At 41.5% G+C, this 25,694-nt stretch overlaps 4 protein-coding genes across 7 annotated transcripts; 3 read left to right on the top strand and 1 right to left on the bottom strand.

Annotated features, from left to right (window-relative positions):
- Nucleotides 1-20: 20 nt before the first annotated feature.
- gjc2 (gap junction protein gamma 2) lies at nt 21-11,199 on the top strand. Of its 3 annotated transcripts, XM_068701709.1 has the most exons (3): nt 35-109; nt 6,675-6,793; nt 8,858-11,199. In XM_068701709.1, the coding sequence occupies exon 3, from the start codon at nt 8,887-8,889 to the stop codon at nt 10,141-10,143; it is 1,257 nt and encodes a 418-aa protein (XP_068557810.1). In that variant the 5' UTR covers nt 35-109; nt 6,675-6,793; nt 8,858-8,886; the 3' UTR covers nt 10,144-11,199. The 3 variants fall into 3 exon arrangements, with proteins under 3 accessions (XP_068557808.1, XP_068557810.1, XP_068557809.1); XM_068701707.1 differs by lacking the exon at nt 6,675-6,793 and having other exon boundaries at nt 21-109; XM_068701708.1 differs by lacking the exon at nt 35-109 and having other exon boundaries at nt 6,381-6,793.
- A 2,466-nt stretch (nt 11,200-13,665) lies between these two features.
- Nucleotides 13,666-16,272, top strand: iba57 (iron-sulfur cluster assembly factor IBA57). Its single transcript, XM_068701669.1, has 3 exons — nt 13,666-14,125; nt 15,049-15,398; nt 15,537-16,272. Exons 1-3 carry the CDS (start codon nt 13,785-13,787, stop codon nt 15,926-15,928), a joined length of 1,083 nt encoding a protein of 360 aa, XP_068557770.1. The 5' UTR covers nt 13,666-13,784; the 3' UTR covers nt 15,929-16,272.
- jmjd4 (jumonji domain containing 4) lies at nt 16,256-18,725 on the bottom strand. Its single transcript, XM_068701668.1, has 6 exons — nt 18,055-18,725; nt 17,773-17,938; nt 17,556-17,681; nt 17,165-17,432; nt 16,885-17,031; nt 16,256-16,791 (listed from the first exon to the last, which is right to left on the bottom strand). The coding sequence occupies exons 1-6, from the start codon at nt 18,305-18,307 to the stop codon at nt 16,456-16,458; spliced, it is 1,296 nt and encodes a 431-aa protein (XP_068557769.1). The 5' UTR covers nt 18,308-18,725; the 3' UTR covers nt 16,256-16,455.
- An 81-nt stretch (nt 18,726-18,806) lies between these two features.
- snap47 (synaptosome associated protein 47) lies at nt 18,807-25,197 on the top strand. Of its 2 annotated transcripts, none has more exons than XM_068701625.1 (5): nt 18,807-18,852; nt 19,199-19,705; nt 19,874-20,382; nt 20,703-20,827; nt 23,255-25,197. In XM_068701625.1, the coding sequence occupies exons 2-5, from the start codon at nt 19,209-19,211 to the stop codon at nt 23,399-23,401; spliced, it is 1,278 nt and encodes a 425-aa protein (XP_068557726.1). In that variant the 5' UTR covers nt 18,807-18,852; nt 19,199-19,208; the 3' UTR covers nt 23,402-25,197. The 2 variants fall into 2 exon arrangements, with proteins under 2 accessions (XP_068557726.1, XP_068557725.1); XM_068701624.1 differs by having other exon boundaries at nt 18,818-19,069.
- The last annotated feature ends 497 nt before the right edge of the window (nt 25,198-25,694 follow it).

Genomic DNA, 25,694 nt, shown 5'->3' with positions numbered 1-25,694 from the left:
CTCTCATCCTGCTTCTGAGCCTGAGCTGTGAAACGATGCCTCTGGATGCCTTCCCAAGATGACCTACCATGAAGCATAGAATAAGCTCCTGCTTTATCCGCATGGACAGGTAGGTACAGCCTTCATTATTCTTCTTTTCTTTTACTGTGGTGCTGTGGATTTTGCTATTCATAGTATACAGATGTTGGCTTTATACGCATCAACAAAGGATACATTTTTTTACCAGCCATTTGGATTCAACCGGAGAACTAGAAGTTTGTGCAACTTGAAGTGACAGAAAATAAGTAGGTTTGCTTGTTCCTTTTTTGCCTCATCAGCTAAGCGATTTCTATTCAATCTTAATATAGGGCGGTTAAAGACACCTCAAGTGGGGCTTAACTCTGTGCTGAAGGGTTGAATTTTAGAGCCATTGTCTCAAATTGTATTGTTGTCTCACACGTGTCGGTGTTTCGTATTTTTTCTTTTTTTTTTCTTCATATTTTCCTTGATCCTAGTGACTTCACCTGTCATTGACAAATTATCTGAGCAACAGGCTCAAATTGTTTTTCGTTTTAAAACTTGATTTAGCCAGGAAGTCCCTTGACATCAAAATCTCTTATTCTAAGGTAGACCTGGCCAAGATAGCATACCAGTACAAGGTTACAAAATAATACAATAAAGTCAAAAACAGACAAGGGACAATTCAAAAAAAAAAACGGAAAACAGATGAATATTACAAAATCCAGTTGAGCAATAGCAATTTCTCTTTTCAGTTGGAGAGTTTGTATCAGTGTTGAACTCTCCCCAGGGAGTCTAAATCATTGAGCTGTAGTCTGCACGTTGTTCCATGACCAGGGTGAAAAACAGGAGTACACTATCAAGTTCAACAAATCCTGAAAGAGCTGCCATTTAGTGTAGTCAAAATACACACAGCTGTTAGTGAGAGATAGGAGATTACACAGATATGAAGGGAGTTAAGACATATTCAAAATATACCAATGGTGCTGTCTACTTAAGCTTAATGAAGACTAGATCATAAAGTACACATTACACAAGGGAATCTGAATTGTACTGTTGTGGCTGTCAAATCAAAAAAAGAAAAATAACCTATTCCAGTGATTCAGAGGTACGAGTTTAACAGGAAAACAGTCACCAAAGCTTGAAACAATGAGAGCATAGCTCATAAAACAACCCTTCCTGTTTTGATGTAGCCTCCATGTGAACCGCTGTAGATGTTGGTATTTTTACACTCCTCAGTCATCATGATTTGATGCATTAAATGCCTGTAACTCAACCTTAAAGTCTGTATAAAGGGTTCATCTGTGATGTCGGTCATGGGGTTTGTTTTCCACCTAATGTTACTAAATGTCAACCGGGTCAGTGTCAAGTGGGTCAGAAATGTTATCCATGGCTGATCAGTGGCAACTGTATCTGCAGGTCATTGACATGAGGAAGTGACTTAAAAAGTTGAAGCACTTCTCCGAAATGTTTCTGAATAATCTCCCAGACTCTTTGCTGTAGTTGAATACATGATTGCCATCTAGTGGATAAAAGCATCCACTGACAAAAGTAGAGAAAAGTAGATAAGTTAAATGAAGGCTTTCAAACCAAACATATATATATATATATGCAGGTGTTCTTTTTCTATTTAGAGAATGCAGAAAAGTATTCCCTGCACACATAATCATTAACCCTGAAGGTGAATATGTCTCCCTATCTGGTACCTCTGTGAGACAGTGCCTTTTGCTCCACAGATTGCCTTTTCTTATCACTGGCTTAATAGCTGAGCTTTAAAAGTCACGTATTCACTAGTGCATCATACAGGACGTGCACATGTCCTGTATGGTGCATACAAGCCTTTTTTTTTTGCCTAAGTGTACGCAAGAGAGAGCGTATATTGCCGTTATCAGTGGAATCCTGCAGCGTTGCTACCAGGAGTTCACTGAATACAGAAGGCTGAAGGGCAACGGCACGAAGGCATCTGGAAGGAAGGAGTTGCAGTAAGCATATCTCTGGTAGTCCAAATGACCCTGACTAGGTCTGCTGCTCCTTTGGGCTTGCCCCAGATCAGCCCATGACATGGCCAGTTAAGACAAGATAATGTCAAAGATTAACACCCTGCAGCTCTGCAAGCAAAGCGCTGTTATTTTGTTTGTTTGGATGGGTAGTTGTGTGTTGAATTTTACTGCCCTGATGGAAACCTTCATCAGCGAGTGAGTTTAACAATATGAACGCTGAATAAAACAATTAAGTAATACACTTGTCAACTGAATACATTTTAATGATTCATTTGAGTGTTTTGAGTGCCTTGTCAAATATACACATTCAGTCTTAATTAGTGCTCTGCTCATGATCTACTTTATTATCAGTGGAACATACAGTATTTTTTTGTCAACACTACTATCACTAGAGTATTTTCATTCAGACATTTGCTCCATTAAATCACTTTTTTTCAATTAGTTGATAGCTTGCCAGCAAGATAACCAAACGGGATATGGCCGCACCGTATCATGTAGCCCAAAGTCAAGCATGTACTGTGGCCATTGGTTTGCAAACTTTTCTGTGAAAGAAAGGAACTGGCACACAGTTTGCACAAAACTGGGAAAAACTCATATCAGATTGTAAATTATTACAGAAATGTCTAAAGGGTAATGCAACACTGATGCAATGCTTTATTACTTCCCACTATATGAACATGAAAGAGGCGTGATTTATTTTAGCTCTTGATGTCAGGTCTCTTTTTGGTAAATCTTTACTACCAGAATGATTGGACTATGTCAGGGCAGTAAAATGAATGGAACCTTCTTCTGGGACCGGAAACAGGCCAAATCCAATGGAGCATAATCTACTTTTCAGCCTTCTGTATTCAAATATTGCAGTACAGCATCATTTTCTCCAGCGCTTTAAATAGTTTTCCAGATGTGCAGTATAGAAGGAAGATAAGGTCACCTGTCATGTTACTGATTGAATATCTGCCACTTGTTTTTATTCCCTTTATCAGAAATATTAACCAAATAAGTTGTTTGTTTGTATAATTGTACAGTAGTGTTGTGGCTCATTTTTTTTTTCCGATACAAGTTGCTGTGCTCATGTGGGAGACGCAGAGCCCTGGCTGAGGGAAGTTGTTGGCATCCACCTCAAGGCTTTTCATCTCAGTCGCTTCAGTGGAGTCCAGCCTTAGTAAAACTGGCACGGGACGCACTCACCCCGGGGGTAGGATAGGCTCGGCTGAGAAACTGGGAGAAAAATGAACAAATGAGATGGGACTGCCACCACTCTCAGGCTGCCTATAGGATAGCCCCCCACAGCCTGGTAAGAGCAGTTTAATGATAGTTGTAGGAGAGATGGGGGAGAAGAGGAGAGGAGGAGTCCAAGCACCAAGTTGCATGTTTTTTGCTCTGGTGTCTTGTGTCACTCTTTTCTCTGAGGGGAGGGGGGGCATCCAAGTCACATGGTGGAGCTTGATCTGTTACATAAACACAGACCTCCACAGCCCCCAGTCTGCTCGCATCAACTTTATTCAGTAAATACATGCGGAGAAAACTCTTGCGATGACATTGGTGGCGGCCAAGGAGAGTTGTCGAGATGTTCACTCCTCCATGTTGCATCACTTCAACACTCGGCAACGCTGCAAACCCTCACAGCTCCCAGTGACCTCTTAAAGGTGAAACTGTCTGGGAATAACAAAATCATTCTGTGAAAATTCAAATTAAGAAATTCATTTATGATGTGATTCAATAGAGCAACCAGCTATTTTGCTGATTATTTTTTCATCATTTTTGTCTAAAGTAAATTTGCCTTATTATTTAATTGTTAGCTGTCATGTTAGATTGTTTTAAAAGTTGTTCACATCTCACAGATGCTACCAAACCTGAAAAAAAAACCCTGCTCTATTTTACATTTAACACTAATTATAACCACAACCTAATGAATATTAAACATTCGCATTTGGCTGTCACATGATGCCAGACCTTGTGACAAGAGCAATGTCAAACGATGTCTAACAGGGGAATACTTTGATATTTTCCCAGCTCTGGGCAGTCCAATCAATATTTATCAACATGAACTACAGTTTCCCAAAGCTAGAGTAGCCTGAATTGTCAGAGGACAAAGGGACGGCACATTCAAAACTAGACAGTCATTGGTTTGACTGAATGCATTTGTGCACATTTTGTTTTTGTTGGAAGTAATTGTGTGCAATTCAAATGTTTTCACGCAGTTTCAAAGACTAATTCATTGTTAAAAATCTATTGATTTATAATTCCCTTTTTGCCAAAATTATAGTATTTTCAATTATCACATAAATACAGCTCTAATCAAAGAACAGTGAAATTAACTGCCCAGATTTTAAAGGACAAGAATAGATTGTAATAAAGTAAGAAATACAAATATGTTGGTTTCTTTTGTACATTCAGTTTAAGGGGAAACGTACTGGGAGGTTCTGAGAAGAAACAACAATGACGAGAGAATAAGGGTTATTTATAGGCCATGTTGCATTTTTAGAAGTGAGAGTTATCAAAATGGATAACTACAATTAAAAAAGATATATATCAATTTTAGATATATCACCAAATATAACTTTAACTTAACTGTATAAAATACAAGTCTGTCAATAAAAACACATTTTAACTGTATACATAATTTCTTACCTATATTGGTATCAGTGAGTATTGTAAACCCAAGTTCTACCAACTGTTGAGGAACATAAACTAATTGACTTTAAGTTGAATGTTCACTTAACAACCTTCTTATGGACCATCTGTGTCTTTTTGACGACGGGAAGATTTTGGATGCAGAGGAGTGCACTGCAACTTAAAAACACGTGCTTATCTGTCCCTCAGGGATAGCACATGTCCAAATCCCAAATGCTCCACTCATTCCAGCAGCATCCCCTGTCTCCTTATCTTCAGTGCTGCACCAGGGGTGCTCGCTACGCCACATCTCCTCAGTCAGACGGAGAGGGGAGCCCTGAAGGCGAGGCCTCGGGAGGATGGCTCCTGCAGGCCCAGATGGCTGGCCCTCCGAGCTTTCTTTCCACCACAAACTACTCAAACAGAATGAGATTTAAAATGCAAAGACTCTTAATGTGCTTGTACTACCTCATTCATGAAATGTCTCACTGCAGTTGTCTTTGCTCTGCAACTAATAACAGTCTAATATCCTTACAATATCTTCAGAAACAGGAAATCAAGAATTTTTCATAATTTAAGGAACCGAGTTGAAAGCATGATCTGATTAATGGCGGCTTTACTGATGTTGAGCGTTACTCTTGGCTTTATAGCTGCATACAGGTCATAATTAAGGGTTATTAAGGGCCTTGTGAAAGCAACATTATAATAATATGGTCACTGTGACAATGACCAGACACATTTCATTAATGCAAGCCAGACACTAAACCGTTTATCTGTCCTTTATTAAAAGAAGTTCACTTTAGATCCCTTCCCAAACTTCACAGCAAGGTTCTGGCACATACAGTAAAAAGATGGGAGAAATTCCTTTCCGACTTTAATCCTGCATGAATCACCTCCTCATCTGTACTTTGTCGTGTTATTTCCGACTTAAAAAAAGAATGTAAAGGAATGTGCGTGAGTGTGAGAGAGACTTCTGTCCTGCATGCAGCCGCTCTTGCCGCCGTGTGAAAAAATCCATCTCACGCCTCAAGTAACAACGTGTGGCGATGCTACTGCACTCTGCAGGCCGTGGTGAAAGCTTGAAAGTATAAACATCGAGTCGGAAAAGACGTGTAGCGGGAGTGCAGAGTGCGGCCTGTCCACTGCTCCGTTATTTGGCCATCTGCCTGGATGGAGGATCTAAATATTATGACACTTGATATGACTGAGTGTACCTGCTGGTTACATTCTAGCGGATCTGCTCTAAGGCAAGGTGGCTTATGTCTTGGTGACACTTCTGTCCTCATACTCACTGTCTTTGTCTCCCAAGAGTTGTTTCCTCATAAGGGACAGCCACTGTAAATTGTTATAATAGACACATAATATAGAGGTTGCTTATCGGCATTTGCTGTGGTTGATGTGTGTGTGTGTGAGTCAAGAAAGAAAGAGAGTAAGAGGTGTGGATGAATAACATTTTAGCATTTTTACAAATGTGTGTGAGGTGTGTCACGACTGACCTTCTTTCTCAGAGTGAGCTACATGCTGTTGCTGTGTAAATGGTTGGAGGGCATGTGGACATCAACCTGCAAGAAGCTGAGATACATTGATGGAGATGTAAAGAGAGAGAGAGAGGGACAGAAAAAGTAAGAGACACAGAAAGAGAGAGAGAGAGAGAGAGAGAGAGAGAGAGAGAGAGAGAGAGAGAGAGAGAGGGAGAGACCTTCATCATCTGTGTTACAAACATTGCACATGAGCGTTGGGGGGGGAGGTTGACTGTGCTGTGATTAACACGCTCCCTCAGCTGGGTGTTCTTTTCAATCTGCAGTGCGATATCCTCAAGTCTGAACCCTTGGATGAGGGTCATTCGCCAGAGGAGGATTTTTTTCAGCCTCTCTGTTTTTTATACTTCCTTCTTGAGCAGAAGGCTGGTGTAATAGAAACCAGACACAAGCCAGAATGTGAGGCATTCACAGCGGCAAGACCTCACTTCTTCACAGAGTGGGGAAATGGAATAAATAGAAAGTCTCGTCTGAAAAGTTCCATCATTGTTTTTTTGCTTTTGCCATTCTGGACGTTATCAATAAGACGGAAAAGGCCAGGACGTTAGGATGGAGGTGGTATTCAATGGATCAGACTGTGCAGGGGATATCTAGAGAAGGCACAGGAGACCTTCAGGATGGGAAATGCATGTGCAACTTTTCAAGGTGGGTTGTTTCAGTTATTTGCCTTAAAGAAACTGTACGGTAGCTTCTGTTCAATGAGCCTGTCATATTATCGTAAATGCCCATTTTGTTACAGTGAAACTGTGGACTGTTTGTGGGGTCCTGTGTCTGAATTCACTCTGCTGAAAGATCATTTCATGCCAGTGTAGTAGTTTATCAAAAAATAAAATTCTTCTAAAGCAATTGAACCAATGTTGCAAAAAACTATTCACTCAACTCAATACAATATGATGCATGCTTAATAATGTTAAATATATTGGGCTTGTATCTGTTTAAACTATCTAATTTATTAACCCTTATGACACATTTATTCAAAAAAGTGGTTCTAAATTGTGGAATTTAATTATCATTAAATGTTTATATTTTCTGTAACTACAATACCTCTGTAGCTAATACTGTAAGATTCAATAAGCTGCATTTCTGAAACAAGTATTGCCTAAAAAAGGTATGTTTTAACCTATTTTAAAATTATTATAAATGAAAAATGTCTACGACTTGGAGTGAGTTGCTTTGTATGACATGTTAACTGACACAAATCAAGCAAAAATGCATGAACCCAAACATGGTCTTAGTTGCTGCGTTATCTTCAGTAAAAATCAAATCTTTATTTATTAAACAGGCAAGTTCCACTTAGGTTAGAAATGTATTTTCAGAGGAGACCTGGTTAAAATGGCAACAGCACTAAAAATTAAAGACAGACAAATAGAATCAACACAACAAGCTGTAAAACACATCAACAGCAGGCGGATATCTCAGGATCACTTCAACGTTAGGGTGTGATGTTGATGCTACACACAACAGATTTGTTTAAACTTTTGAATCCTCAGTGTCGCGGCCCCTCCTGTCATGCCATCCTGGGGCAGACATGAGTCGCCCACTATAGGTGCCATCTGTCTCCATGTGGCTGTACCTCTCCCCAGCGTCAGCAGTGCTGGATCTGGAGGGGAGGCCTCGTGGCAGAGCAACAAGCCTCTCCTGTTCACTCAGATGGCAGGGGAGATGGCACATCCCACGCCAGGGAACACAGTGCCGCAGTCATGAAATCAACATGAACAGCGCAGCTCCATGAATGAAGGGACAGAAGCGCTACGCTGTCTCCTCGTCGCGGCCTCAATCACCTCACAGAGTCAGAGTATGACACTGTGAGGTTTCATATCATCTGTTAGGCTGTGTGTGTGTGTGTCCCTCGGCATGATATGTGTTGCCATGCCCGGGTACAGTATGTTTCTGAAGTGGCTCTCTGAGTGGAGCACACTCTTGTACCAGAATGAGCTTTTTCTTAAATTCAGAGCTCTGTCAGTTTCGTTCTGTGTCTTCAGCCTGTCACCCTCTTGCAGTGTTCAGCGTGTTCTTTGGTCAAAGCTATAATCAAATTGGTTGTTGTTGCTGATGTTTGTGTTTTTCTCTTTTGTTTTCTTCTCTTGCCTTTTGCCATTTCAACCCTTTCATAAACTATTTCAATCTGTTAGAAGGGGATATCAGAAGTACTGCGGGATGTGTGGTTAGATAGGTTGACTGAATGACATCACCCCACTCACTGACATGAATCAACACAAGCCATTGTCTTGTGTTTGGCTGCAGAATCAGTAAAAAACAAATGTCTCCTCTACATCAGCAAGTCTTCGTCTACAGTTGGTGTTTGACAAATTTGCAAAGTTCACATTTTAGATAAAAATAATTAGTCTTCTGTCAAAATAAATTGAATATCTTTGGGTTTCAGGTTTGGGATTGGTAGTAAAATATAATAGGATATTTTAAAATGTCCCTGGGACATTTTTATTGACGACAAAATAACCTTCAGGTTATTTGATAGTGAAAACAACTGTTAGTTGGAGCCCTAGTCTGGATTTTCTTTGGTTGGACACAAACAGCACAGGCAACTGTAACGTAACAATATAATACAATAACGTAATATTATCTGTGATTCCTCGTGCAACATGATCATTTATTCAAACATTGAATACATCTGCAATTCATAGCTTTCTCAGCTCAACCACATTCTTCAATGGGTCCCTACTAAATCCATTCTTTATTCTCTCTTTACAGATTCTAGTTGACAAGCTTGTTGGAGCAACATGAGCTGGAGCTTTCTCACTCGTCTCCTGGAAGAGATCCACAACCACTCCACCTTTGTGGGGAAAGTGTGGCTGACCGTGCTCATCATCTTCCGCATTGTGCTGACAGCGGTTGGAGGCGAGTCTATCTACTCGGACGAGCAGACCAAGTTCACCTGCAACACCAAGCAGCCCGGGTGTGACAACGTATGTTACGATGCATTTGCCCCTCTCTCGCACGTCCGCTTCTGGGTCTTCCAGATCATCATGATCTCCACTCCCTCTATCATGTACATGGGTTACGCCATCCACAAGATAGCCCGAACTACAGAGTTGGATCGCAGGAAGCACCACAGGCTCCGCAAAAAGCCTCCTCCTCACTCCAGATGGAGAGAAAGCCACCACCTGGAAGATGTCTTAGAAGAGGATGAAGATGACGACGCTGAGCCCATGATCTATGAGGACACGCTGGAAGTGCAGGAGGCCAAGCCCGAACCAGTGAGCAGCACTGGCAAAGACCCACCAAAACACGATGGCCGCCGAAGAATAATGCAAGAAGGCCTGATGAGAATCTATGTTCTACAGCTCATGTCGCGAGCTATTTTTGAAATTGCTTTCCTCGCAGGACAGTATCTCCTCTATGGGTTTCGAGTTAGTCCGTCATATGTATGCAACAGAGTCCCCTGTCCACACAGAGTGGACTGTTTCATCTCCAGGCCCACAGAGAAAACAATCTTCCTCCTCATCATGTATGTGGTGAGCTGCCTTTGTCTAGTGCTAAATGTGTGCGAGATGCTTCACTTGGGAATTGGCACTTTTCGGGACACCCTCCGCACGAAGAGGAACCGGGGCCTACGGACGTCCTATGGCTACCCGTTTTCTCGAAACATCCCAGCCTCTCCTCCGGGTTACAACCTTGTGATGAAGACAGACAAACCTAGCAGGATCCCCAACAGCCTCATCACCCACGAGCAGAACATGGCCAACGTGGCCCAGGAGCAGCAGTGCACCAGCCCAGATGAGAACATCCCGTCTGATTTGGCAAGCCTACACCGACACCTACGGGTCGCCCAGGAACAGCTCGATATGGCCTTTCAAACATATCAAACCAAAACCAACCAGCAAACATCCAGAACCAGTAGTCCTGTATCTGGGGGCACTATGGCAGAACAAAACCGAGTGAATATGGTCCAAGAGAAACAAGGAGCGAGGCCGAAATCAGCCACAGAGAAGGCTGCAACCATTGTAAAAAATGGAAAGACCTCCGTCTGGATCTAGAGATTAATCTAATTTAGTAAATTAACAGTTAAAACTTTTAGGACTCCAGGACTGCACTGTGACACAGCTGGAGGATGTGTGCGTGTGTGTGTGTGTGTGTGTGTTTGCGTGTGTGAGAGAGATGCGACTTAGGACAATAACAATTGAGAATTTCAATCACCCGCTGAAGGAGTACAGTACACAGTTTTTGGGAATTTAAAAGAAAACACACATGTGGAATTTATCAAATCCAGCATCACAAATCTTCTTTGTTACTGTAGTGTGTCATTTTGTGCTTCCCATAGCTTTTGGACATGGTTAACATGTGCTTACTTAGTTAAACATCTCTAATTCCAGCTAAAATGTCAAAGTATAAACACACTGCTTCGAGCTATTTATCTGATCTACCCTTGACTGCTGCTGAACTGGATTAATCTAACTTTGTAAGTGTGATTGTACCCTCAATCCAAATACACTGTACAAAGGCACAATGACTCACTTCTGAAGAATGAGGATTATTGTTGGAAAGATGCATGTTTAACATGTTGGGATGTTTTGGATGTAGCATGGAGGAGTTTTTCTGGAAGCAGATGAAATGTGAAATATTTTGATAAAGATAATGAAGCAGGGATGGCTCTGCTGGTGGACATCTGCTCGGTGTGATGATCTTCAGTCATTGCGTGCAAAGCCTTTATCTATTCTATATTTTCCAAAGCCTTGCAGTGTCACGTTTCAAGGGGAAGAGGTAAGTGAATAGAAAATCTGAGTTTTTTCTAAACTAAATACTGATTTTCCGCAAACAGAAGCCGATGATGCATGCTTTAGAACTTGGAACATAAAGTATCCATATAGCCTACAGTAGAAACCCATCCTTAGCTATGCAATTAGCTCTATATTTATCTTACGTTTAGACATGTTAGGTCTTGAAGATGACCATTTCAATTTGTATGTTTCTAAAATTGGTTTCTGAATAATATTTAATCCTGCCTTCACTGTTGTCATACTTCAAAGTGCCTAAAACTTTTAAAGACTGTTCTCGTATTTCATCCATGAAGGAATAAAGTCATTTGAAACCTCTGAGTTCTTGCTATATAATACACATCCGCCTCTCTGCTTTACCACACTAATAGCAATGGTGAGTCTTTGAAAATACAAAGGGAAAAGTTTTTATCATTGAAGTTGTAAAAATGTATTTCATGCTTGGGATGAGATGTTGAGATTGTTCTTTTACTGACCACAGCAAACTGAAAGTATATGTACTTGTTTTAAGAAGACTTTTGAAATGTATGGGGCAGTAAACTTTAATGAGAAGAATCGTACTTAGTGACGTAGCAAAGCGTTAGTGCAGGAGAGGCATATCATTTTTACCATCTACGAAATCACACAGCATTTTATTGCCTTAAATATGGGAAAATACCATAAAAAGGGAAAAGTAGCTCTTTTCCAGAATCAGCTGCAGCAATGAGAAAATAACAACATTTAAAAATAAAACATAGGCCAATAATTAAAACAAGACTTAGGGTATATGCGTCAAAAGATTGACTTCTGGAGACCCATTAAATATTGGATAAGTAGCACCAGGTGTGGACCAAACAAAGAAACCTAACCTACACTGCAGTAGCTCATTGTATACAACAGCAGACCCCATCAACAATCTGCAAAACTCCATCCAAAACATGACTAAATTATCTCCATATTTACAAATTATCACTGTATTCTGAGAGTTACAGGCACCCTAGGAATGTTCTGTATCTAAAGTCGACATCTTCTTACAAATATAGGTTTCTTTGAATATATCAAGGGGCATTCCACACCTGCTGCAAATCAACAAATCGTAAATAGAGAGAACAATGAGTGTTTGTCCAAGCGTTAGAGAAAGAAATCATGTCAAAATACAATGAACTCATTGGACTTTTTTTTTTTACCAAGCATTTGTATCCTGAAAGAAACCATTTGGTGCACTTTCACTTCACATCATAGAGTTTAATTCTCTATTTTCCATCACTTTTGTTAGTAACAGGATTGTATGTTTTAAATCGTTTACCTGCTAATGAGTTACACATTTTATTCGGTAACTTCAGATGTGTGCTCAGTTTTTTTTGTATTTTCCCATCTGTTAATACGTTTTACTGAGCAGTGAATGTTTATAGAGCCTTGGTGGGAGCCACATTAAATTACAAAAGCTGCCTGCTGTGCATTCATAATCGGTCGAGTCAAGTAAATTTCATTCCTAACACCAATGTAGCCATTACATAGGTGATTGAATATTTCAGTTTAGACATGGCCTGTAACTTTTTCAATGTCACGGTATGTTACATAGCAACACAATAGTTATCAATTGTGTCGCTGCTGATGCATACTTAACACGACACCATGTGCCGTGTTTAACAAAAGCTTGTGTGATGAACTTGAAGTTTTACCAGAACATTGTAGATATAGATGCACTAAATATGTCTAGCTAACATATGAATGACATATTGACATTACAACTTATCTTGTGTGTAGTGGCAGCTTATTTTACCGTCCTTCTTCCCACTTCTTCTTCTCTTGCAGGAGGTAAAGGGTTCTGACTCGCGTAGACTACCATCTATTTACGTGCTCTTGCAGGCTCAACTTTTCTTGTTAGCTGTACAATGATGAGGCTCGTAGCTCGTAGTTAAAAGTAGTTTTAATCCATGTAAACAAAAAATAAACAAAATCTTTATGCAATGAATGGAGTACCAAAACACTGACCTTCTGCTGGCTATAACTAAAAAGTCTATAATCTGCGGTCAAAATAATTGTTGCTCCACATCCTGCTCCATCAAAGCCTAACTTGCACCGAAACCTACTTAATGGAGTCAACCAAAAAGTATCCAGTAGCAGGCCAGAATAGAGGAGCCTTTATCTTTATAGGGCAAAAAACAGAGGTCAAAGCACATTTTGCAACATGACCAATTACCTTAACTCTATTATATAGTAAACATTTTAAAGGGCATAACACACATTACTTTTGCAATAAACATACAAATACAAAAAACTGTTAACAATATATAATGGCTCTTCCATCGTGCATATCTTGTTATAACAAGAACATATTGCTGAGAAGACGCTGATGTAAGAACACAGGTTTCTAAACAAGAACAATTCCAGCTGGTGTGTTTATATACCGAGAAAACTAAACATTTCCTCATGAACATTATGTAACTGCGAATATTTTGGTCGTTCTCATTTAATAAGGAAATGTGTTGAGATGTATCTCATGCGTTATTTGGCATTGCCTATTTGTATTTGTTTCAGTGGGGGCAAACATGTAGATTTTAACAAACTGGCCTAAATTACTCATCTCAAATTTCTCCGGACGTTTTTGTTGCCTCTATGTAAGCATGTCCTACTCAACAAAAGCGACAGGAGTTTAGTGTAACTGTATATCTAAAAGTGAAGTTACAAACGTTTCTTAACAAGTAACGTACTGCACATCTACCACGCGAGCAACGAGCAAAACGTCACGCACATCCGAGAGGTCGCGTTATTATGGAGCAATGCATTGTGGGATTTAAAAATGGAGCCCTAGCTGCCGGAGTCAACCGCCATGTCCTGTGTTATGTAGCCGTCCACTGCTGTTAACAGGCGGAGTAGCCATTTAATTTTGACACGTAATACACTTACCACGGTGTACAACAATGGGGGTTTTGTGTTTCGCCAGGGGAGCGTTCACATCCGCTACAAAACACACGGGTCGATATTGGCGCGTACCGTTTCTCTCCGGTGTTTCAGCTCCAGCAGGTGTCCTTGTTAGAAGGTACAGCCACGACACTGCCCGGAGAGATGTCCCCGTTCAGTGTGTGTGCTACCACCTACCTCACAGGACTTTACTTAAAATCCAGGGACAAGACACGAGCCCGTTTCTTCAGGGGATCATAACCAATGACATGGGGCTGCTGGAGGAGCCTGGACTCACAGCAATGTACTCGCACATGCTAAATGTACAAGGAAGAACGCTATACGATATCATGTTGTACAGGTAGAGTATACTTCATTATAGTGTTTTCAGTTGACACCGGGGTGTGGCTAACGTTACTTATCTCAAAATGCAGTTGCTGGTCGTTGGTAGCCCAGTAAGCAGACAACAGGGCTGGAGAGTCAGTGGGGTGTGTTCAGTGTGGCTCAAACATTAGCTAACGCTAAACACAAAGTCCTATGTTATTAAAGGTTAAACAAACCACATGTAGGGTCAGTGGAATTTTAATACACTGTCACTGTGTCAACTGTTGCACAATATGAACCTGTTTTACATTAGATAGAAGGGAAAAAAAAGAAGACATTTTTCAATATGAAATAACCTTCATTAAATACAGGAAGTGAGATGATGTATGAATGCTATTTCATTAAGGCTTTAAAACAGTTTTACATCGCTACAGCAGCAATTTGTGAATAAACTTTGCTGTAATCACATCCAGATAGTTCATGCATTATGTCATAAGAGATGTCATAAGACAAAAAAAAGGCACAATAAGCTTATATTTTGATGAATAGATGGCAATACATGGAGCATGAACTATTGTAACCCAGCCTGTCAATAAAATATGTGAACTCTAAGTGGAAAGATAGACCTCTAATCCAGCTACAGATTAACTTTATTCAGGTTATTTTTCCACTTGTCCATTTCTGTTCCACGAATATTTCTTACCAGCTGTTGAACTTTATACAACGAGACTTTTTGTCACTGGCACACTGACAAATTATATGTTGATATGCACATCTTTAGGTGCTACAAAAACATCTCTGGGTAATAAACATAGTCATTAACTCATTAATCAGCAGATTGAGGAAATGCATGTTTTCACCATAAATGTATGTTGTAACACTGAATTACCTGATTGTATAGTTTTTTTATGGTGGATGTTCTGTTTCATGAGGCACTAAATTTGCTGTATTTCCTTTCAGTCTGAAAGAAGCTGATGCTGGACAGGGTGTTTTCCTGGAGTGTGACAGCACAATTAAGGACTCAATCTTGAGACATTTGAAGATGTACAAGCTCCGCAGAAAGGTCAACATGAACCCGTGTCCGGAGCTCTCTGTTTGGGCAGTGCTTTCCAAGCAACAGAACGCAGGTCAGGAGGCCTGTAAACCTGAGCTCTCCTCCCCAGACAAAGCTCTGGTATGGGACACCGATCCTCGAACTCAGGAGATGGGCTGGAGGTTGGTGTTGGACAGTCAAGTTGACCCCTTGGATGTCATTGCGTCATGTCAGAAAGGTGACACAGGAGAGTATCACAGACATCGCTACACAATAGGTAAGACCAGTCAGAATATGTAGAGTTTGTTAGAGAGAAAAACTGGACAGAAAGGATTTGTACGCACTTGTATTTGTATGTGCTTTTGACACTTTTTGACAAGTTTTGTTTGTATCCTTTACTGTCATTGTTGTCTAGGACTTCCTGAGGGAGTAAGGGACCTTCCCCCTGGGCTGGCACTACCGCTAGAGTCAAATCTTGTCTACATGCAGGGTATCAGCTTCAGCAAGGGCTGTTACATTGGCCAGGAGCTCACAGCCAGGACTCATCACACTGGGGTGGTTCGGAAACGCCTGATGCCAGTACGCTTGTCAGCCCCGGTCCAAGACCTCGAGGAAGGAGCGGCGCTGCAAACGCAGTCAGGCAAGCCAGCTGGGAAGCACCGAGCAGGGGTCGGAGAGCTGGGCCTGAGCCTAATCCGCTTGGCTCATGCCAAAGAAGCGTTGACACTCAAATCTTCCGATGACACCGCAGTGACACTCGAGGCTTCTGTGCCAGACTGGTGGCCTAAAGACGTGAATATTAACTGAGGAGGATGATTTATAGCTCCCTCAAATGTGACATGCATCCCATCTGACAGACTTCTTACAGACAGAACCCTGAAGTACAGTATGTTACACTGTCATTGCGTTACAGCTGTGTGGCACTAATCCATTTGCGTATTTTGGTTTTGTTTGATATCAAATCTACTCTTTTGGGGTGATTTTTCCCAAACTGGAAAGTATTATTTACCATATAATTATATTATTTAACAGATCTATTTTCAGCACTATACAACAAGATATACCAACAGTGATATGGTATTGGTGGTTGTTGAATAAACATGCAAAAAAGCAATACAAAAACTCAAATGTGTATATATTTTTTTTTATTTATCCATATTTCAGTGCAAAACAAATTCCAAACATTCATAATAAACATTAGAGATTGCCGTTGATCTCAAACCAAAGGTGTGGTAACGCCTTTATCTTCCTCTTATTCGCACTGTACAAATTGGCACTTTTCATTCAAGCCATTTCCAGACGACGGGAACATTGTGGAGACACCGCTGAACATCTTATTCCTGATAAAGGAGATGCTGCCCCCTTGTGGACTGTATGGTGTCCCGAATTTGCTGCAACATGGTTTCTGGCTGCAAAGTCAAAGTTGAATGATCAAGCCGCTTGAAGTCTTCATTGCAGAGTAGGCATTCAATAACGTGAGCCACTCTCTGTAGGTCAAAGGCAGCGTGGTAAGGTCCAAGTGTGGTGAGGGTCTCTGAGAGATGCCGAGGGTAATCGCAGGAATCCCCAGAGGAACAAGCATTCAGGAAAGCCATTCGGTTGTCGGCAATGATTTTCAGGAACGATGCAAATTCTGCATAGTTGATACCGGAGCAGGCCTTCATAATAACCTGAAAAGTAAAACCAACAGTGACTTTAAATATGACATTGCAAACATTCAGAGCAGCAGCAGGTTTCTAGAAAGCATGCAGTCTCTGAATTACCTGGCAGTGCTGATGCCACGAGTCCATCGTGTTTCTCCACTCATCTATCTCTTTTTGAACAGACGACAGCTCGTTCTGAAGGAACTGCCACATGATGTCTACGTTGCAGCCATTCAACCAGTTATGATTAATAGAGATGGTGTCCTCCTGTCATAAGAACATTAAAGAGAGCGAATCCCCATGTCACAATTAGATAACAGACCTCAATGTATGACATGTCATTAGGTAGGTATTTAAACTAACTCAACAGCTTGGATTTAGTTGCCTTTACAGTTCTTACCAGATTATAAACTTGATGGTGCCAGCCGCTGGGCACGAAAATGATCTCACCCGCCTCTTGAATAATTTCGAGAGGTTGACAGGCTTCTTCAGAGTGTGGAAATAGACTTCTGTCTCGAAGCTCGGCCGACGTTACATCATAAGGGAGGTTGCCGTGAGTGTCGCGTAAAAACTCCTCCTGACCTGGAGGATACAGGAGCCATTTCTTCCTGCCACAGATGTTTGCAGACCAGCTGTAGGAGCGGAACACATCGGCGTGGAACGGGGTCCTGGAGACGAGAAAGCGCATCTGATTGATAGATGTCTCATATGTGTTGCCTCACAAAAGCTGACAATTAAAAAAAAAAGCTATATTCTAAATTGTTGCAATAATGATGTTAAATGTTTCATACCATGAGCCCTTAGGTCCCATGTAGACAAATCGGTAGTCATCCACTTCAAGTGTATCCCAGTATTCATTAAGCCAGTCAGAAGAAAAGAAGACTGGTGTGGTGTAAACATTATGCTCTGGAAAGTCCCTGTAGAACCAGAATAATAAATTCATCATGGGTAATAATGCACACTGTGCTGTATTAAACAAAGTCCAGTTAAATCCATATGCATGAATACCTTGACATGTGCCAGTCTTTAAGATAAAGACATCCTTTAGGTGACGAGTGGCCATTCTGGATGTATTCCTTCCAGTATTGTATAAATTCTTTGAAAGGCATTACTTGTTTAGGGTTTGCATTGTACTCCTTTGCATTGCAGTTTGCAACAGGAACAGGAGTCTCATCTGTGATGAAGAACAAACACATTATCTTACAGTAGCATTACACGACACCAGTAACTATTACCGCTGCATTAGGACGCATGGTAGTCGGTTAACGTGTTCGTAATAGACCTATTTACCGAACTCTTGCAGCAGTTTCTGGAAATTGGGCTTCCCCACCTCGGACACCCATTGTTTTCTACACTTCCAGCCCTCCGTAAACCTTCTTGAAAACATACACGGGTGATTGGGAAGCAAGTATTTCTTGAAAAACTTAGAATAGCTCAGCTCCTTGTCGATGTAATCTACAAAATGTGAAGACCAAAACTGTTCGTACGACTGCCTTGGTATTTTGACCAGGCTGCAGCAGTTACGGTACGCCTCTCTGTCCATAATGGTACACAGGACCTCGGCTAGCCTGTTAGCAAGCCTAGCTAGCTGTCACCGTTTGGACAGCAAGAAACGGTAATAGTAAGCTAACAGGTCGATTAGTTTGACGTTACATAGCGCACGGCTTTTTACTAACGCTGTCAAACGTAGGCTAAATTACGCTAGAAATCTTACATTATGCTAATACGTGTTTTATTTTTCTATTTTGACAACAGGTCGCTGCATATGACTCCATCCCGAAGAAGGTAGCAGGTTATGGTTCCTGACCGACGGACATATAATATACCGTTGGTGTTTATTTATTGTCACTACTTCCTATATTACCGTTTCAATGTATTTAATACGAACACTGTAGGTATTGTTTTTCTTTTTGTTGCTAAATCAAAAACCGCCGCCCTAGCTAACGGCAATTATGCCGCGGTAGCCTTTTCTCTGAAAAATAATCATTTTCAAGTCGGACAGTAAATACAGACGTGCTCGTGCGTGACGTCACTTCCGTAATAAACACCAGCGATACCGATGGGTAACGTAATGCTGAGCCCAGCGAGGTAAATGTTGTTTTCGATCAATGGTGGTCGTGGGACGGATATAATTGCACTGCAAAGAGGTGATAAACACTAAGAGGGTTTATAACGTTATAATGACGCATGCGTAATGCGGTCATTTTGGATAGAAAAGGTCGCTTTTCCAAAACTGAAGCTGCCAGTCTGAACGCCTCAGCTGACCTCATCTACTGCCTGGATTCCTTATTACATTCTGAAGAAAGTATGTTCATTATTAGGACAGAGAGATCACTCAGTACAATGTCCTCATTGTGTGTTTAACAGCAACAGCGTGTGAGCTTGTATAGGAGATAATACGTAGCCTGATACTGAAGCTTATTTGTCCTTCTAGGTAAATCAAAATGAGCCGGGGCGTTCCTATCCACAGCTGGTCCGGATCCTATTACATCAACAGTGAGAAGCGATGGGAAAATGGCACGCTGTCCCTCACCCGGACCATGGTGCACTTTGTCTCTAACCAGAGTAAGGAGAGCCTGGCCAGCTTCCGCCTCTCCAGGATCATGGAGATCAAGATGGAGTCGTCCAGTTTCATCTTCAGCACGCTCACCGTGCTTGAAGAGGGCAACGTGAAGCACTGGTTTGGTTCCCTTAAGCCCAACAGGGTGGTGGTTTATAATGTGTTGGAGCACTTCTGGAGAGAACGCCTTCTGTCCCCCACCTCGGAGGCCCGGGGGGCTGAAGGTCAACCCTCTAAAGGCAGAGAGCTGATCAACCTGGTGGCAGAGTCCCAGAGAAGACTGGAGGACACTGGCATGGTCCTCAGCCACCAAGGAGAGCAGTTTGACAATGTGATGCAGGGGCTGGAGAAGATTGACTCTGATCTGGGCGTGGCTGATAAGTAATTATCTGAATATTTTCCTGATGATATTTTAATTTGAAAGACTTGTTCATATTTTATTCTAATGCTGTTGACTGCTAAGTAGGTAGTTCCAATACAAAAACAGACCCAATATAATAATAGTGAAACAAGTCATACACCCATGATTTCTTCCTTTCTCTGTTGCAGACTTCTGTTGGAGCTGGAGTCTCCCTCATGGTGGCCTTTTGGTAAACTCCCCTGGAAGACTCAGCAGGACGCCAAGGCGGAGGACGCCTCAAGAGCTGCGGCCGCCGCAGCTTCCGCGACCGGCAAAGGGTCCGGCAGAAATAAGGTGATCACAAGCATCCCAGCTGTAGTGAACAAAGGCGGGAACTCTGACTTAAAACCCGGATGCTTGTTGGTGCTGGTCTCCTCGCTGGAGGTGCGAGACACAAACTGCCAACTCCTTCACCGCTTTGAACGGAATGAAGTCGATGAGATCAGGGTGCACAGTCCGTATGAGATCACGGTTAGACAGCGGTTTATTGGGAAGCCGGATATATGCTACAGGTTCCTGTCTGCCAAGATGCCAGAGGCGATGTCCGTGTTGGAGATGCAGTACAAAAAGAAAGTGGAGCTCACTAGTGAATACTGTGCTTTCAGAGCAACTCCAGTTTCATCTCCGTGTGACACAGTGGGGCCAAACTGGAACGAAGGTAAGGCATGGATAATATAAATATCAAGGGCTCCCTCACTGTTTCCATGTCTCGTATGAAATTGACCACTAAGTGGCAGTAAAGGTCTATGGTTCCACCTCCGTATATTTATAGGTGTGCAGCCACATGTAAAAACATTTCATCCACATGCTTTTTGGACACGGCTACGGGTGTCTCTCCCTGACAGATATTTTGTTTTGATGAGTCACTTCAGCCTTATTGCCTCAGTTACTTTGAGTTTACTGTCTGGTTTCCTCATAAACAACATATGCACTCTGCACTCTGCACTCTTTCTGCACCATCTCCACCCATGGAGTCAGGTTTGCAGCAAAAGTGCCAAGACACCGAGCTCCCACTGGAGGTCCCAGCAGGAGAGCTGTCCCAGCTGCAGGTGCACGTCCTCCACCCGTCTGTCAGTCAGGCCGAGGCCCAAGAACTCAAACAGGTGAGACCTGTGTGAATATGTGACTTGCATTTAGATTTGTATAATTGTATTTATTATAGTAAACAACCCTATGGTTTCAGTGACATGTATTTTGAAAGTTCCATTCCAACCCACAATTCACCAGAGTGATTTTTATTTTTCATCCCGTATGATTAAAATGTTATTTAGTGAGACCACAAGCCGAAGTCCATCCTGGTTTTAAGAGAAGGGAAGAAACCTGTTCAGTCATTTGGTCGGACTTTACAACGTCTTTCCATTCAGAACCTCGCAACACTGAGAAATGTTAGACATGGTCTGTGGTGGCAAGACCTTCACAGTGACGCAAATTCAGGCCTACGATGAAGGCGATTTGTATTCCAGGTTCCATTCTTAGAATATCATTTAATTAATGTAAAACCTTTTCAGTAAACTACTTTTTGTTACATCATGTTTTAGACACGCATCACACACAGACAGGCTCTACGACCTGGTGCCAAGATGATATTAAAGCTTACTAGATAAAATGTCAAATGATGTAAACGCTTCCAACACAGAAGTGACAAAACCATCTTTGCACTGAATGCCTGTGAGCGCTTAAGCCAGACAGATAGGATATTGCTGAGGGCCGTTACAGATAAATATTTAAAAAGTAAAAAAAAAAATCTGATATTGATATATTCAATGTCTTTTGAACATACCATACATTTTGGACATACCATACCTACAGCACAACACATAACATAAACAGGGTCACACATACAGAATATTGGGATATATTGAGAAGTGCGAGGCATTTGCTTGCAGCCTTGTATGACCCACCATTGTTGCAGTGTTTTCATTGTGGTTTAGTTACTTAACAGTCCTATTTCACGATAGATTATTATGTAGACCCACTGCATACATCTTATCTCGGCATTGTTAAGACCTTACACCTAATATTCAGTTAATTATTGTTCATAATAACGACGTACAATGTTCCACTGTTGTCTTATAATCTTTTTTTCAAACAGATTTATCACAGCAGTGACAGCATTGGGCCAGGTTGGCTCGTCTATTGTGCTCATAAATGGCGTCTTGTCTACAGCTGACAATGGTTGAAACTTCAAAGGCTGCCAATTTGGACTTAATGCTCTGCTTCTGTACACACCCTACTCTTAATGTAATTCATGCCAAGATTAGAATCTCCAGCGGTTCAGCTTGTACAGAGGGTCACTCGGTTTGATATCCTGCAGTAAGTGCTTTAGCAAACATTCCCCTTTGTCCCAACATTTTATACCAGTGTTATTCTTTGAGGATGGAAATTACTAATTCGCTAACAGCGCAAACTGGTTTACTCACTCGTAGATTTCATGTGCTGCATTTTTTCTGATAATTCACAGTCCTGAAATTTCACAGTCCTGCACAAGCCTAGCATTTTAGCGCATGTGTTTTTCTATCAGTCCTAGCCTAAATGTTTAATTTGAGGGCTTTCTACATGACTAAAGCCCTCGAACCATTGTATAAGCAGCGGCTAAAAATATTCATTTTCTGTGTTTTTCTATGACACACTGAAACTGTGAACGTTAACTGCAATGTGTGTTTCAGTCATGTTCTCCCAGCTGACACAGTAAAGTCGCAGACCTGAGTGAGCAAATACAGTCGTTCCTCGGTGTGTGTTGACACACTATCTGTTTTCCAAACTGCTGTCTGGAACTGTTTCTGTGCTCCGTTCCAACGTCCGGCCGGTGAAAACTGACATAATGTCGGTGGGTGTGTGAGAGCATGTGTAGCATAGCATAATATTAGTTTAGAAACCATGGTGGTGGGGGTTGGGGGGAGTGTTTATTAGATTTTGCTTGGCACATCACCTTGTATTTAAGTTGTTCCATCAACCATAACATACACAGTTGTTGGACCGTGGAGATGTAGTCGCAGTATTCCTTAAAACCACCGAGAGCTGAAAACAAACAGTATTGTAAGATTTCAATGGTCTCAGGAGATAAGCTAAGATTTCTCTCTGAATATCTTCCCAAGCTTCATATACTGCATAATGTGGAACAATATCATATCTGCCACGTGAATAGATGTTATTGCATCCTGGTTTGTGTTAAATTGTAGAGTTTCTCCCTCATCTGCAGACATTCAGCAGCAGGCCGTTCTTACATTTTTATTCCCACCTGCTCCTCTTTCTCCGTTTCACTGACACACTCAAACTGACTGACCCCGTCTTTACACGTCTTCACATGTGGTCCACATGTTCCACCTCCCAACTGCTTTTTCTGTAGGTTTCAGTATTTAATCTTCTTTTATTTGTGTCTTGCTCCTCAGTTGTCCATGTTCACTGGGGGCTAGTGTGTAATTCAAACAAGGACTGCGTGCGTCTCCACAAGTGTGTACATTTTGGATCGTCTGTGTGTGTGTGTGTGTGTGTGTGTGTGTGTGTGTGTGTGTGTGTGTGTGTTTGTGCAGATGCTGATGCAGCTGAAGAACCTTGCCCTGGAGGCAGAGACCGAGCTGGAACGGCAGGATGATGTTCTGGACGACCTGACCAGCTCCACTGACAGAGCCACCATGCACATAGAGAAGCACACCTGCCGCATGAAGAGACTGCTGTAGCTCTGACAGTCCAGCAGACACATGCGGTCAACATGCCCCCCCCCCCCCCTTGAGAAATGCACTGTAAGCTTCCTCATTGCCCTCACAGGATTGGTACAATGTGAGCAAAAACAGCGGAAAACAGCAGCATGGACTTGCATATCAAAAATACTTGGAATTTAGTTCCTTATAATCACATGGGTTTAAGTATCGGTGATTTCTGGGAAGTGCAGCACATTTTGCTCAATACTAAAGATGTTTACCATTATCCCTGACATTTGCAGATAATGATTAAGACTGTGCTTAGTGCAAATATAGTTCATGAATTTATTTGAAGCAATTCAAACACGTGTGACTGTGATAATCTTTATGAAAGGTAGAGTCTGCGCTCGGCCCTCTGAATGTGCGTCCTGAAGCACTTAGCCGCTGTGTTGCTGTGCTAGCGTTGTTAGCGTTGCATTTGGCTTCATTTCTATTGGCTGCACAACTGTCATTTTAAGAACCACTGTTTTTCAATTCTCTTACTTTTTGGAGTTGCCATATGAAAATAACATACTTGATCTCGACTTGGCTCAGATTCCGTGGAAAGAAAGGTGTGCTCTGAATAAATGAACAACAGGTAAATCATTTAAATGAGCCCCCCGATTGCCCACCCAGCCCTAGATTCAGTGCCTGGTAGTGGTGCTTATGGCTTTAGCCTCGTGAATCCCAAAGGCGATGTTCGTGGTGGGAAGCCAGTGATCGCATCCTCATCGGCGCACTAGTGACTCCTACTGAGTTGTTGGGTCACCGGAGTGGGATTTGGGGGAATGGCTTGAATCCTCATTGCACTCTGTGTGTATCAGAAGAGACAGCAGTTTACGCTGTCCCCCGGGTCCAGCGTGAGACAGTGACAGTGACGGGCAAAATGGACATTTGAAAACAACTAGCCCATTTATTCTCTCTGCACAAATTAGTTTATAACAAACTGCATGTGGATCCATGGCAATGCAGTGAAATGTATAAGATTACCCTGATTTGATCTTCTTGATGTAAGCTGGGTTAACGGATTTCCCAATAACATGATATGCGAGAAATAGACAGGCAGATAACGTGTTCCAGTGTTTTCACAGTAATATCTGTGTTTCTGATAATGTACTGGCATTCTTTCTTTTAAGAACCGTTACTGTGCTGATGACTTGTCTTTCTCAGGTCCTACAGTAGGTGTCACTTGTCCTCTCTGGACACAGGTTCCCTGTGGCTTAATGTTGCATGTCTCAATAATGCTGCCTTGTATTGCATCAAGTGAAAATGTCCCATCATTACCAATTTATAGCAGAAGACTGTAAATGTGCAACCAAGTTCTGGGAAAACAGAACAGAAACACTCCAATATTATACACAAAATACTCCATATTAAGGTCCACATCTACCGTATATGTCTTGCTAAAGATTGATAATATTCTAACTTGACAGACACATGTCATGTAATTCTGTGATTTTATTGTGGCCTGTTAACACTGTTAACTTAGCTGGAAGTTAAACTTGAAATGTCTGTACCATGTTTTTAAGATGATGATTTCAGTGCTGTATAGACTCTGTATAAGTGCTCTTTGCTAAGTTTATCCCGACTCTGGATAAAACCGAACGATTAGCTTTAAATATAAGGGCAAAAGTACACCTGCATTTTTCTCATCGCAAACTAATTAATAGATTAAGCAACACAACTGGCATTGTAAGTATTGGAATGAGTTCCTTTTTATGAATTCAGCTAGGAAGTCGTCACCATTGAAAGTCTGTAAAAGCATAATAATAAAGTACTCTCAGATTGTAAGTAAATCATTGTTTTATTTGATTTCTTTAGTTGGTTAAAAGGTGTTGTAAGCATTTGCGTTATGTTAATTGATCAGATTATGTGTATCGGGCCAATATTCAATATATATATTATATTAATATAATAGTCGTCGCAAGGAACCCACATTTATCACTTGACTACAGTTCCTCTCAGGTCTGGCTTTCAGCGTCTTTGAGCTCATTGTTTTGGTTCACTCAGGACTTTCGTCTGCATTTTTAGCTGCAGCTGGTTTTAGCAGCAACGCTCTGATGAATCCATGTAATGTACGCTACCTTAAAACTTGTTGTTGTTGAAGAAACTTTTTTCCAGGTGACCAACGTTGTCCAGTCCTGCTTTGCTCAATTGAGACAGTTAAGCAAAATCAGGTCATTCTTTTCCCTTGCAGACTTAGAGAAAGTCATTCACGCTTTCATCTCTTCCAGACTTGACTACTGCAATGCACTTTACTGTGGTATCAGCAGGCGAAACGTTCAAAGACTGC

Source organism: Cebidichthys violaceus, unplaced genomic scaffold, assembly GCF_023349555.1.
Source record: "Cebidichthys violaceus isolate CVI_PGR_0920_01 unplaced genomic scaffold, fCebVio1.0.p SCAF_8, whole genome shotgun sequence".
Taxonomy (NCBI): domain Eukaryota; kingdom Metazoa; phylum Chordata; class Actinopteri; order Perciformes; family Stichaeidae; genus Cebidichthys; species Cebidichthys violaceus.
The sequence above is the reverse complement of the archived record's forward strand: the minus strand, read 5'-3'. Positions and strand labels throughout refer to the sequence as shown.